The sequence below is a fragment of the Pelobates fuscus genome, chromosome 6 (genome assembly GCF_036172605.1).
Source record: "Pelobates fuscus isolate aPelFus1 chromosome 6, aPelFus1.pri, whole genome shotgun sequence".
Lineage (NCBI taxonomy): Eukaryota > Metazoa > Chordata > Amphibia > Anura > Pelobatidae > Pelobates > Pelobates fuscus.
This window is the reverse complement of record NC_086322.1, coordinates 96558817-96573545: the sequence shown is the minus strand read 5'-3', so window position 1 is coordinate 96573545 and position 14729 is coordinate 96558817. Positions and strand designations below refer to the sequence as shown.

General features: G+C 37.9%; 1 protein-coding gene across 1 annotated transcript in view; it reads left to right on the top strand.

The window, feature by feature from the left end:
- MTMR7 (myotubularin related protein 7) overlaps nt 1-4296 on the top strand; it is a 33587-nt gene extending 29291 nt beyond the window's left edge. The window contains exons 12-14 of the mRNA XM_063459987.1: nt 32-166; nt 2690-2816; nt 3225-4296. Of these exons, the coding sequence (XP_063316057.1) occupies nt 32-166; nt 2690-2816; nt 3225-3584 (622 nt within the window). The 3' untranslated portion in view covers nt 3585-4296. The remainder of the gene's footprint in view (nt 1-31; nt 167-2689; nt 2817-3224) is intronic.
- Nucleotides 4297-14729: the final 10433 nt, after the last annotated feature.

Below are 14729 nucleotides of genomic sequence, written 5' to 3'. Positions count from 1 at the left end.
TCTGTTTGTTTGTCTGTGTTCCATGTCTTAGAATTCGAGAGAGAACGTACTCGCTTTGGTCTTATTTGTGGAAGCAGCGTTCTGACTATATGAATCCACTGTACAGACAGGATCACAGCCAGACGCAAGGAGTGCTAAGACCTGACACATCGCCGTGTAATTTCAAGTAAGTGGCTGGTCACTTTTGTGATGGTATTCGATCGCTTCTGCAGACTGCAAGAGGGAAAATATTACCTATGCAGGTTTCATCCAGCATATATAAAAATGCCAGTTAAAAAGAGCAACTAATGAATGTCCGATTAAATGACATCCTTTAATGATGCAGTGGAGCTGAGGTATATGGGCATCTAAGTAACATAACCACTACAGCTCAGTGTAGGGTTTGCACTGCTATTAGTCTATGTGTGTCATCCTTTGACTGTCTGGGAGCAGTTTGACAAAAAATAAGGCTCTCCTTTAGCTCATTAAATGTCCCATGCAATATCCCATGTCCCTTAACCCTACAGTGGAAAAACTGCATTAATTACTTCTGAGGGTTAACTCCTCCTCGAATGGCTGTCTACCAGACGGCCACTAGAGGGACTACCTCTGCATGAGGACCTCCAGCGTCAGATTTTTTTCCCCATAGGAAAACATTGAATAATGCTTTGCTATGGGGAAATCCTAATGCCAGCGCGGAGGAGCGTGGGCAGAGCCTGACCCAGCGCCGAGGGACACCAGCACTGGATTCAGGTAAGTGACTGAAGGGGTTTTAACCAGTTCAGCACTGCGGGCGGAGGGGCGGGAGGGGGGCACTGCAGGAGCCTATAGTGCCAGGAAAACAGGTTGTTTTCCTGGCACTATAGAATCACTTTAAGTAACAAATTTACTTTATCACCTTAGGTGAGAATTATTTACAGGTTTTTAGTTAATGTAAGATCAAAGAAGAAAATTGCACTATCCTCCGCATGCAAGCACGCCTATAGTGGAAAATATTCCTGAAATGTAGACTCAACAGGATGGGAATACTGCCACAATTGAGCTCCTGAGACAACTGTCCGACGAGCAGATACTTTCAATAAATATCCTGATTAATTGGTCACCATGTTTGCCCGAGCTTTCAGCTCCAGATTATTTCCTGTGGAGACATCTGAAGGAGCAGATGTACGTGAACAAACCGCGTACACTTGAGCAGCTAGAGGAGAATATCTGGGCAGAAATTCGAGCGCTCGAGCCTTAAACATTAACTACTTTTATGAAAAATGCAATGGAAAGAATTTACAAAGTAGAAGTAGTGCAGCATACAATATGTGTAATGAAGCTCTGTGGAGTGGGGTTCGGCCACCCACCAGGAACAACAAAAATAGATGTCCACAGGTGTCACAACGTAGGATGAAAGCAACAATTATTTATTCTGGATCAAAAGAACAAAAATAAAATACAGAACACTGACCTCACTTGGAGTATTGTATGCAGTACTGGAGACCGTATCTCCAGAAGGATATTGATACCTTAGAGAGAGTTCAGAGAAGGGCTACTTAACTGGTACATGGATTGCAGGATAAAACTTACCAGGAAAGGTTAAAGGATCTTAACATGTATTGCTTGGAGGAAAGACGAGACAGGGGGGATATGATAGAAACATTTAAATACATAAAGGGAATCAACACAGTAAAGGAGGAGACTATATTTAAAAGAAGAAAACCGACCACAACAAGAGGACATAGTCTTAAATTAGAGGGACAAAGGTTTAAAAATAATACCAAGAAGTATTACTTTACTGAGAGGGTAGTGGATGCATGGAATAGCCTTCCAATTAAAGTGGTAGAGGTTAACACAGTAAAGGAGTTTAAGCATGCGTGGGATAGGAATAAGGCTATCCTAACTATAAGATAAGGCCAGGGACTAATGAAAGTATTTAGAAAATTTGGAAGATAGATGGGTCGAATGGTTCTTATCTGCTGTCACATTCTATGTTTCTATGTAAGGCCAAATTCACTAAAGACAATTTCAGGCACATTGGGAGATTAAACCTCTTTTTATGTGCTGGCCTCTAAGCTATGTATAGGGGTTTACACATTTTCAGTTCTGATTTTTTTCATTATCAAGGCGAAATACTTTGGGGGATAATTGTGTTTTTTGACCGTTAAATTCTATCACTGTTTTGATCATATTTAAGTGTTAGAAATGTCTGTAAAAAAAAAAAAATTGCAGAAAACCATAATTTTATGTTTCAGAAGTCAAGTTTCTCAACTTGACTTCTGAAACATAAAATTATGGTTTTCTGCAATTTTTTTTTGTGTTAGAAAAATGAAAAGTGAAACAGGACACTTTTTTTTGTTAGAAAAAGTTGTGAAAATGCAAAAATCTGTTGCATTGTTAAAAAAAATAATTACCGTATGTATATTCAAAATGATGGTTGGGGCACAAAAAGCACGTGAAAAAAATCTAATAAATTTAATAAATTGAGAAAACAAATTGCTGAAAATTCCACTTAAAAGTATTGGCTACACTTTGATAAGTATCCCCCAATGTCTTGTAAATGTATATATTCAAACTTTTGGTATTTAAAGAGGTGGCTCGGTGTTAAGGGACATTGAAAGCAACATTTAAATAAAATGTATTTTAACAAAGTGCATAGGATAGCACCTATTGAATACCACAGTTTTTCCATGTCCTTATGGTCTCTGATTTGCTTCTTTCTGTTCAGATTTTGGAAGGGTCTGTTTAATCGCTTTGAGAAAGGCATGCACCCTCGTCAGTCTGTGACCGATTTCCTTCTAGCAGTGAAAGAAGAGACGCAGCAGCTAGATGAAGAACTGGAAACAATGGAAAAGGTATCAGCTCACATCATTATTTTAGGATTTATGCTAGGTGACCTTTAGTTGAGCAACACTTTTTTAGTATTGCCCTGAGAAAAGAGCGTTGTCTTCGGTATATGATGTCTGATTTGGACAGTCAGACTACTTGGAATTTTAGGTCCTCTCTGGCCAAACCTTATTGTTTGTTTCTTCAAGCTACTGAAAATATTAAATCTTATAGTTATTGTACAACAGAAAATCCTACTGTTTTGCGAATGAACATTGATCTACAAGTTATTGGGGACTAGAGCGATAGAAAAAAGCATTCGATGGAGATATTGTTTAAATATGGGCAACTTTTTTTTTTCTTTTTCTGAAATGAGATCCGATACAGAAGCTGTGTGTGCATATGTAATGTGCTACATATCCTGATCTTTCTTTTAGAGACTACTGAAATTAGAAAGCCAACAGATAATTGACACTGACAGAAAATATGATCAACATAAAAATGGACATTTCTTGACCATCATCACCAAACATCCATCTGCCAACACCACCCAGGAATACAGCAACAACCTGAAGTCTTTCCCATCGCGCAGTCCTTCCCAGGGTGAAGAGGATTCTGCTCTTATCCTGACTCAGGATCATTTGAAGAGCTCTGACCCAGACCTATCCACAAACAGTGACCAAGAGTCGGGGGTGGAGGACTTGAGCTGCAGATCTCCGAGTGGTGGTGAATCCTTACCAAGTGAAGACAGTGGCAAGGACCCCGATTCTGATGAAGCAGTGTACCTGAATGTTTAAGTGATGTTTTAGTGACCCCACGCTATTTATTTTTTATATATAGGGAGAAGTGCAATGTTACCCTAGAACAATGTGTAAAAAGAAAGGAAAAAAAAATCCATCGGTGGCTATACATTAGAATTGTTGTACAGTAGACACGAGATACTATGTCTCTAAATGAATTGTTTAATATTTATGGAGCAGGTCTTGAGGGAACACTCCAAGCACCATAACTACTATGGCTCACTGTAGTGGGTATGGTGCCAGGAGTACCCTAGCATCCCGATAAGTAGTCAAATTGTCTGGTACTAGTTTGATTTTTCAACAAACTACTTGTGCAATTTAGGGCACCTGTTCTAAAGAAGGATATTAGAGACAGGCTACAAAATTAATAAAAGGAACATTTCAGTTATGAAGAAAGGTTAACAAATTTAAACCTATTTAGTTTACAAAAATGGTGCCTCAGAGGGGATGTGATAGCATTATACAAATATATTTTGGGCCAATACAAACCATTGTCTGGAAATTTATTCATAAACAGGACTATACATAGGACACAAGGTCATGCGTTTAGACTGGAAGAAAGGAGATTTTGGTCTAAGGCAAAGGAAAGGGTTTTTATTACAGTAAGAACAATAAGGATGTGAAATTTGTGCCTGAAGAAGTGGTTTCATCAGAATCTGTACAGATGTTTGAAAAGCAACTAGATGAATACATGAAACAAACATAATATTCAGGGATATAATATTTAATTTGTGGGGCAATTGCTTCTTTATCCAAAGATTAATCTGACTGCCGTTCTGGAGTCAAGAAGGAATTTTTTCCTAGTTTGTTACAAAATTGAAAGTGCTTCAAACTGTTTTTTTTTTTATTTTTTATTCTTTTGGATCGGCAGTAAAAACAGATGTGATAAAGACTGAACTTGATGGACACATGTCCCATTTCAGCCTATGTAATTATATATGACTTCTTGCCTTGGATCTGCTGGAGGCTGGCCACTTCCTCTGTAGAGACCTGAAAGCTCATTAGCTCTAATGAGTTAAGCTGCATACAGGGTCAGCTCATTGGCTAAGGGCCAATCACTACCAGATGTTGGTCAGAACTGAAAGCTACCAGCTCTTATAGAGGCAGTTAATGGTGCCAGCTGGACTGTAGGTTAGAAGGCAAACAATTTGACTAGTTTCCTTGAGGTGTGCCAGTGCATTCGTGCTGCCATAACTACTACAGCACTGTAGTGGATATGGTGTTTGGAGTGTCCCTTAAATTTGGTATATTTCCTAAAAAATAAATAAATAAAAAAAGGCAATTCCAATATGATGGACTAATAAAAAATGTATTAATTAGACCAAAATAAAAATCTATAGTAGATATGTAGAATACATATGTAGACCACAAGTATCATACACTGCTAATTCTTAAGGTTTTCTCAGTAAGGTATATGTGTGTATAAGTACTTTAGTGTTTATACCCATCTATACATTACTGACAAAACTTTTTTATTTTTTTCATTCACCTGTCAAATTGGGACATTTCTGGAAATATACTGCACAATTTAGGGTCATGGTGGTTTTTGAGACCGTAGTATTTTTGTGCTTTGTTTTATCCTCTGTAATGAACAATACAGGGAGTGCAGAATTATTAGGCAAGTTGTATTTTTGAGGATTAATTTTATTATTGAACAACAACCATGTTCTCAATGAACCCAAAAAACTCATTAATATCAAAGCTGAATATTTTTGGAAGTAGTTTTTAGTTTGTTTTTAGTTATAGCTATTTTAGGGGGATATCTGTGTGTGCAGGTGACTATTACTGTGCATAATTATTAGGCAACTTAACAAAAAACTAATATATACCCATTTCAATTATTTATTTTTACCAGTAAAACCAATATAACATCTCAACATTCACAAATATACATTTCTGACATTCAAAAACATAACAAAAACAAATCAGTGACCGATATAGCCACCTTTCTTTGCAAAGACACTCAAAAGCCTACCATCCATGGATTCTGTCAGTGTTTTGATCTGTTCACCATCAACATTGCGTGCAGCAGCAACCACAGCCTCCCAGACACTGTTCAGAGAGGTGTACTGTTTTCCCTCCTTGTAAATCTCACATTTGATGATGGACCACAGGTTCTCAATGGGGTTCAGATCAGGTGAACAAGGAGGCCATGTCATTAGATTTTCTTCTTTTATACCCTTTCTTGCCAGCCACGCTGTGGAGTACTTGGACGCGTGTGATGGAGCATTGTCCTGCATAAAAATCATGTTTTTCTTGAAGGATGCAGACTTCTTCCTGTACCACTGCTTGAAGAAGGTGTCTTCCAGAAACTGGGAGTTGAGCTTGACTCCATCCTCAACCCGAAAAGGCCCCACAAGCTCATCTTTGATGATACCAGCCCAAACCAGTACTCCACCTCCACCTTGCTGGCGTCTGAGTCGGACTGGAGCTCTCTGCCCTTTACCAATCCATCCATCTGGCCCATCAAGACTCACTCTCATTTCATCAGTCCATAAAACCTTAGAAAAATCAGTCTTGAGATATTTCTTGGCCCAGTCTTGACGTTTCAGCTTGTGTGTCTTGTTCAGTGGTGGTCGTCTTTCAGCCTTTCTTACCTTGGCCATGTCTCTGAGTATTGCACACCTTGTGCTTTTGGGCACTCCAGTGATGTTGCAGCTCTGAAATATGGCCAAACTGGTGGCAAGTTGCATCTTGGCAGCTGCACGCTTGACTTTTCTCAGTTCATGGGCAGTTATTTTGCGCCTTGGTTTCTCCACACGCTTCTTGCGACCCTGTTGACTATTTTGAATGAAACGCTTGATTGTTTGATGATCACGCTTCAGAAGCTTTGCAATTTTAAGAGTGCTGCATCCCTCTGCAATATATCTCACTATTTTTGACTTTTCTGAGCCTGTCAAGTCCTTCTTTTGACCCATTTTGCCAAAGGAAAGGAAATTGCCTAATAATTATGCACACCTGAAATAGGGTGTTGATGTCATTAGACCACACCCCTTCTCATTACAGAGATGCACATCACCTAATATGCTTAATTGGTAGTAGGCTTTCGAGCCTATACAGCTTGGAGTAAAACAACATGCATAGAGAGGATGATGTGGTCAAAATACTCATTTGCCTAATAATTCTGCACACAGTGTAGTAGTTAATAGATAGTTAATTAGCTGTCAGATTATGAGAAAACTTGTTTAGTCACTGATCAATAATCAACCTGCTTTAATGCTCTATGAACATTAGATCTATAAGACCATAAATGAAAAGATTTGAGTAAACTAGTTCAAACATGTACAGGGACATTATAGGCACCCAGAGCACTTCATTTCAATAAAGGGGTCTGTGTGCAGTGCATTTTGGTCCTGCAATGTAAGACATTGCCGTTTTGGAGATGTTTATATTGCAGGGCCAGACTCTCCTCTGGTTGCTGTCTCCCTGACAGCCACTAGATGGTGCTTCTGCACCCACAACCAAGCCACACTTAGTTTTTTCACCTTTGATGTTCTCACGCGTTGCCCGAGTACATCAATCATTTAATTAATGCTCCTCACAGAGAGGCATTGTATTTAATGTTTCCCTATGAGAAGCATTTGATTGGACGAGTGCCGCACTTCCCGTGCATGCAGTTTTTGTCCAGAATGCTTCGGTACGAGAAGTATTTGATTGGATAAGTAGTCAAAGAGGAGTCATCCTGCAGAAAGACAGGAGGCAGGGCAGGTTGCTCCAAGAACTAAGTCTAGGCACTGAAAACATGATGTCAAGATTTTTTTTTTTACCTAAATGGGGGTAGCCCAGAGTCCCAAGAAAGCATCTAAACTAATTTAAAAGATTGCTGTTTTTTCTACAATAGTTTTAAGAACGTTGCTGTTTTTTTTTTTTTTGTTGAATCACTAGAATATCAGATTCAACATAACAACTACTCCTATTGACTCTCTCTTCCAGTAGAATGAGACAGACAAAATAGGCAGGAAGTTATAAACAAGCTATGAATGCTGGACATGGATTTCTGGCAAATGCATTCCTCCCATATGCTTTTCCACTTGTTAATGTACAGCAGCATGGATGTACCCACGCCTACTGGTTGCTTCTCATCCCTGGAAACATAATAAGTATGTTTTGCATCCATGCACCTCAGTGTGCATTCTTTATGGACATGTACAATATTAAAATGCTTTGCTATTACTACTTTGTACAGCACATTAACCCCTGTAGCATTGCAGAGGTTAAAAAGACACTCCGGTATGGATTCGGTGCATCATTTCTTAAATTCATTTATTGAACATAATCAAATCAAAAGAATAAAAGTAGAAACCTAGATATTCATATGTTTTTGTGAAAATCCTACAGATCACACCATCAGCTTTAAGCTTTGACCACTCTAAGAAGTGACTTGGCCAACCAGATGTTTCTCATTCTGGACTTTGAAGTCTGAATGGTTGAACATGTACTACCGAGTGCTGCATGTAAAGTGTAGATGCATTGACTACGGTAATTTAAAAGCTCTGTGTGCACTACCTCTGCTGTGCGCAGGGCATGGGTTTGTGGAACTCGTAGCTCAGTTATCAGCTTTCTAGTTATGATTTTTTTTTTTTACCCAAACAGTGATTCCAAGAGAGCTTTGCTGTGCTTCCTGATGACATTTAGATCTGTGTTATTGGACGCTGTAGGCAATTAGAGACAGAAAGGGATTTGTACACAGCTACAGAAACCAGCAAGAAGGAATTATTTTAGAATGGAGGGGATTGGAACAGAGGAAGCAGGGTTAAGATGCAGAATAGTACAAATTTGGACATGCAGAAATACAGCTAATTATTTAGGTCCAAAAATGTATAATGCATAAAAGTTGTGTTGATGCTTGGAGTGTCCTTTTAAATGAAAATATACATTCCATTAAATTAAATGGGTGAACAAGAGTTGGCTCAGACACTGCCTGGTCTTTTCAGATTCTATTCTGGAGACTTGCGGCAAAGGAGGATGAATTGAAAGGTGTTTTTGTTTTATGGATTTAGTGCACAAGTTTATCTCTATAATAGATACAACTACACCCTGGTGTGTTTACGTTGATATTTACCAGCCATATGGCGGTGGGCTTGATACTTTTGTTGACATTAATTCTAACTTGAAAGCAGTTGAGGCATGTCTTTCTCAGCACAGTAACTACTGTTTAGGTGGAAACCTTATTAATTACATAAATCACTGTTGAGTAAAAGAGAAGCATTTTTTTTTTAACAGATCGGCAATTGTTGAAACATGAACAATTCTATGCATAATTAAGATGGCTTAATTGCACTGAATTCCGTATCTTCTTGATGTAGGGTCATTTGTCACCAATCCTCGGTTAGTTTAGCAGGACATCTGTACCAAAAATACTTGTTCATTACACTATAATCTGCAAGGTATATATACGGTTAAATACGTAATACTCTATGAAGACTTAATCCCAAGACAATATGCTAACAATCCTAGCTGGATGTCATATGAATTTGATGGCCAGCTTGTTCTCATTTTGCTTAGGGTGAGATTTTATATACAATTACATTTTACATTTTTTTTTTCATTCAATTGCCCTAAAGTATTACTTTGTTATGGTGTTAACAGTTTAATAATAAAAAGTATGTTAGAAATTATGAGTTTAATGCAGAACGGCGAGAAAAAAATACTTCTATAGAAATGCATGTGAGTGGACAAACTCTATTGCCAGGGAATTTTTCTTGTGTAGTAGTATTGTTTTTTTTACAGTGCTTTAGCTAAAATACTGCATTGACCAGCATTTTTCATGCAGAATGTCCCGTATTTTAAAAAGCATATTTGGCAATCAGTGGACATAAAATAGTTAGTGACAACTTTCCAAATGTTTTGGAAGCTTAATGGGTTATTCCAAGAACCATGACCACTTCAGTGATTTGAAGTGGTCATGGTGCCTGTAGTCCGGATGTGCAGCATTTTAACTCCACCTCTGGCAGTGTCATTAGCCAGGTCCACTGTTCTGTGCTGCCGATCAATTCTGTGCAAAAGTGGCATCTGACACCAGCACGCACAGCCACTTGTGGCATGTGCCTCTCATGACTTCCCCTCAGTCCAACCTCCCTGATCTCCCTCCACCCTCTGGGTAAGTGATCATAATGACTGGAAAACTATATAATGGATCAAAGGATTGATTCCTGGTAGGGTTAACAATACCCATCATCTTTCTGTGATTGATAAAATAAAGACTGACTGTGCGGTGTAAAATGGATCTATACCAAACTATTATAAATCAGCCATGGCTGTGGTTATCTCTGTGTAAAATGTATACAAAACATAAAATCTCACCCAATGTCCATGGTATGTATCCTTTAGTAATAGCTGGTTCAGATCCAGATACTTATCCAAGGTGGCTACAAATTGCAATCACTGCATATATAGATGGTTAGAGAGGCATAGCTCAGTATCCCCTAGAGTGCTTCCTACTCAATAGAGCCAGTTTTCTCAGCGCATATTGTAAGGTCAAGTGGCTGCATTAATTACGCTTGATGTAGTGAGATTCTAACTCTATTTTACATGAATAGTTCATCAGTTATATCAGACATGTATCATACTGATCTAGCTGTATTATGTTTGTGTTGTATAGAATGCGATATAATAGTGTCACTTACCAGTATACACACTCCTGTGTAACATTCCTCACCACTTTTCGTAAATACAAATGCATAGCTTTTTTTTTTTATGTCAGAAATGTCAATATTTAAAAAAATGTGAATGTTTTTTCAAAGCTGCTATTTTACTGATGCAAGATGCTACCCATGCATGATTTAATTTGTTTATTTTATTGCAGTTGGAGAGACATTGATTCAGATCGTGCTGTGAGCCAGAATCCATCTTTTCATGTGCTATACAGGTACCCCTCGCTTACCGACCGGGTTCTGTTCCTACAACCCAGTCGTAGAACAAATTGGTTGGTAAGTGAGGAGTAAAGTGATTCCCTGCTCTGGTGCGCTTGTCTATGTTCGGGAAAATTTCCCGGAACATAGATTACAGGGATTCCCTGCTCTGGTGCGCATGTCTGCGTTCAGGGACATTTCCCCGAACATAGTCAAACGCAGCAGAGCAGGGAATCACTAATTCCCACGACGGCTCGCAAAATGAGGACCTGTATTATTATTTATAAAGCACCAAAAGATCCCATAGTGCTGTACAATGGGTATTAACTTTGTCTGTAAAATGTAAGTTTCCAAAGCTAAGCACTAAAAATCCTCAGAAACCCAAGCTTTACAGAGATGTGCCCACTTCTCATTGATAAGCAATTCAACATTGTATTTCATAGAGATCTAAAGCTTTATACTGTATTTTATGAATTCCAGTTTGTGATGTTGCAGGTTCATTGAATTAGCTCCATTATTCAGGATGAATGCCAATGAATCCAGTAGCATAGGCAGCACAAGTTCACTTATATCCAGTATAGCTCATCTGCTGGCTCGGTTTAGTGGCCACCCAACATACACATGGTATGTATGTTTATATCCATTGCAAAGGGTTACATCACGGTTTGTATAAGAGGATGCAGATAACTGAAATAAACATGTCAATAAACAAATGATGTGTATACATATTAATCGAAATCTATTTAATCAACATACATAACAATAAACCCAATATAGCTTCCCCTCGGCTCCTGTGCTGGTCCTCACATGGCAAAAGAACGATTTTTTCAGCCAGATTTCCAGTCAATTAGTCTTATGTAGGGGAACTGTAAATTATATCACCCACCACATCCCGCACACCTAGAGTAGCAGTCTGTATGCCTATTGAAACAGAACGATTATGGTTCAACCCAATCAACTATTTATTGATCTTTGAAATTTGCTGGCATTTTGGGAAATTGCATTCCTAAAGCTGCCAGTGGCAAATTCCCTGCAAACTAGTATATTATGCACATGGTATTTGTGTTTCAGATAATTTATAAAATCTGTAATAAGTACTGCAAGACAATAATCTCTAATGCATGGCCCTGGGATATTTTTCCAAGGGATGAACAAATGTAAAATCAAAACTATGTAAATATACAGTTATAATTTCCAATGCCCTTGAAGAGCAATCTATACACAAAATGCCTGTTTTATCTTCATTTTAGAAGCTATCCAGAGATTCTTCAGCCTAAAATTAGAAACATCCCACTGAAAGGAAACATTCCTTGAATAAAACTCATATCCTGCCATCGTTTTTTTTTGTTTTTTTATAAGCTCTCCAGAGATTCTCCAGCCTAAAGTTAGGCACATTGCTTATATAATACAGATATCCTGCCAACAATCTTTATAATCATGCTGCTGCTACAATGTAATATGTTTAAGGTTAATGGAAGCAATGTCATCTTGAAAGGAATATCAGAAATGGATGTTTGAACCCAAAGCTCACTACAACAGCCAGAATTGCTAGCGAGCATTTCCTATTGATTGGTTTTGCACAATCAAGTTAATTCCCTTAATTAGTAAAATGTAACAATTAACAGATCTAGTACGGCTGAGTGTGATATGCAGACCTGTGGAGGCTATTCAGATATAACTTCCATGAATCCCAACCTAGAAACAAATAAGGAAAATAATATATGAATGTTTCTTTAAAATGTATGTAACAATGCTATGACTTAAAGGGACACTCCAGGCTTTAAAGATACGTGTGTGTGTGCGTGCGTGCGCCCCTCCACTCCTGGCTAGCACTAACATGAGAAACTGGTGGAAAGTGCATCTGTAAAGCTTCCCATAAACTGCTTTATTATTTAATTTGTGCGAAGTTTGCACATGCGCAATAGACACAAATACATGATCTCAATGAATTGAAAAAAACATGAAAACAACAACTAATGCAAAAGAATGGAAGCGTTTAGTGGTGTCCACTGCTTTTGAGAAGCCACAAGCAAATTTACTGAAAATACACTGACAAAGGCCCTGAAAGATCGCAGCCCATTCCTAGATAATAATATGGGCACTGGTGAGAGATCACAAAGATTTACTATTAATGGGTTGTTGTTTTTGTCACCATTGGGAGCAATTTTCATACGTTTCAATACTTTTTCTCCATGCCCATTAAATATTGGCATATTTACCCTGGAGTGTTCTTTTACCAATACAGCATGGACAATTATAAAGAAGGTGCCATCAGCAGAACCTACATTACCCAAGCAATGACGTAGAATCTTTTTACTTTCCAGACCATGTTTACACAATTGTTGGCCAATATTTTGTTTCTAGTTTGCTTTGTAGTGACACGTTAAATGTTTAATATTTTCGTTATATTTGCATTGCTTATTTTTATACAGTATTAATTTATTTGAGTATATATTTATGCTTCTTAATTATTACAAATATAAAGAGATATTGTGAAATATACACCAATTAAACTGATTAAACACCAAACATGTTTGTACAGTTGATATTCTAATATTTAAAACTGAAATGTCTGTTTACAGCCACGTCCTATGCAAGTTGCACTCTCTCTGCTTGACTTGACTTCAGATATTAACCAATAAGTTGAGTAATAATATCTAGGTCTATGGACATCACTTGGAAACTAGACACAAGCTAAATGTATCTTCCTTAGGTAAAACTTGAATCTTCTTATATTCCTCTATGAAAATAAAAGGTATAGCAAATTAATTCTCAAAAGTCATGACCACCTCTGAATAGAGAAACATTTAAAAAAAAAAAAAAAAAGTGTCAGTAGGAGAGGAAAAGTGAAATGCCTGTATCTACTTAATCTTGTGGAAGTAGTGCGTGGATGCAGTCTAGAATGAAAAGAGAGAAGGAGTTGAGTGGACGGTGGAAGCACAGGTTATGTGTGGGGTATGGGAGGAATGCTCTAATGAGAGAAGTTACCCAGGAAGACTAAATGGATACATTTCCTACATTTATGCTAGCAAATGTTGGGGGGGTGGAGGGGATTGTTCAAAGAACACTATAGCATTAGGAATACAAATCTGTATTCCTAATGCTATAGTGTCCATGTCCCTAGATCTATAATGTTTTGTTTGTTTTTTTACTTACCCTTTTTCAGCGTTGAGACTCCCTCAGGACATGACCTCCTCTGCTATGGAGGACTGGGGATCGCGTGTGTGTGTATTCATTCAAGCTTCCTAATAAGAAATCATTTAATCAATGCTTTCCTATGGGGTCTTCCATGTCATGTGACAGTTTTACTCTGTTAGTTCAGTGGAAGCACCTCTAGTAGTTTTCGGTAAGACAACCAATGTAAACTTTGCAGTTTCTAAAACAACACAAACAAACCAAAAAAAAAGCTGCAATGTTTTACAGTGCAAGGTTAAGAAGACAGGTACACTGCACCCTAACCACTTCATTGAGATAAAGTTGTCTGGGTGACTATAGTCTCCCTTTATGGACTTTGCATTTTAATTTCAGAACCTGAAGGGTACGATAAGCAAATGTTTGTTTCACAAGACATAATATATGGCAAAGTGGTGATGTTTGAGAAAGATAAGCTTGGCAATAGCTTTCACAACAGACTAGAGTGAGGATTATGGAGGTATATGGAAGGCCAAGTGAGTGAGTTGCAATAGTCAAGATGAGAAAAGATAAGCGCATAAACAAGACATACATTTTAAAACATTAAGTAATATTTTTGTGACCTAAAACACTGTACGCACTATAACAACTTCATCTTACCCTACTCCTATTTTAATAATAATAAGACTTACTTCTTGGCTCTCATGCTATGACGTGAGCATGCACTGTGTCATCAGTCTGCCACACAGAATCATTGTACTTAATGATTGTCTATAGAAAAATCTTAGGCACATCACATCAAGTGCCATGCATGCGACTGTGGTTCCAAATGCTCTATTAGGAGCATTGGTTTGAACAGTCATCCTGGAGGCACGATGTCAATCGAGGAGGAGTCCAAAAGGATAAGTAAACAGGTGGTGGGGGAGGGAAGCTGAACTAAATAGGTACAGATATTCCTAACACTACATTGTTCCTTTAATGAATGGGATCCAATTTAGAATGTTTTGCAACAAGCTGCCACACATTTTTTTTTTAAAAATGACTGTTTAAATGGGGAACACTAACTACATTAAAACTCATTTCTAAAAGACTCATACCTCATATAAAACAAAAAGCCATTGATAGCCTTTAAAGAACACACCACACATAAAAAGAATAC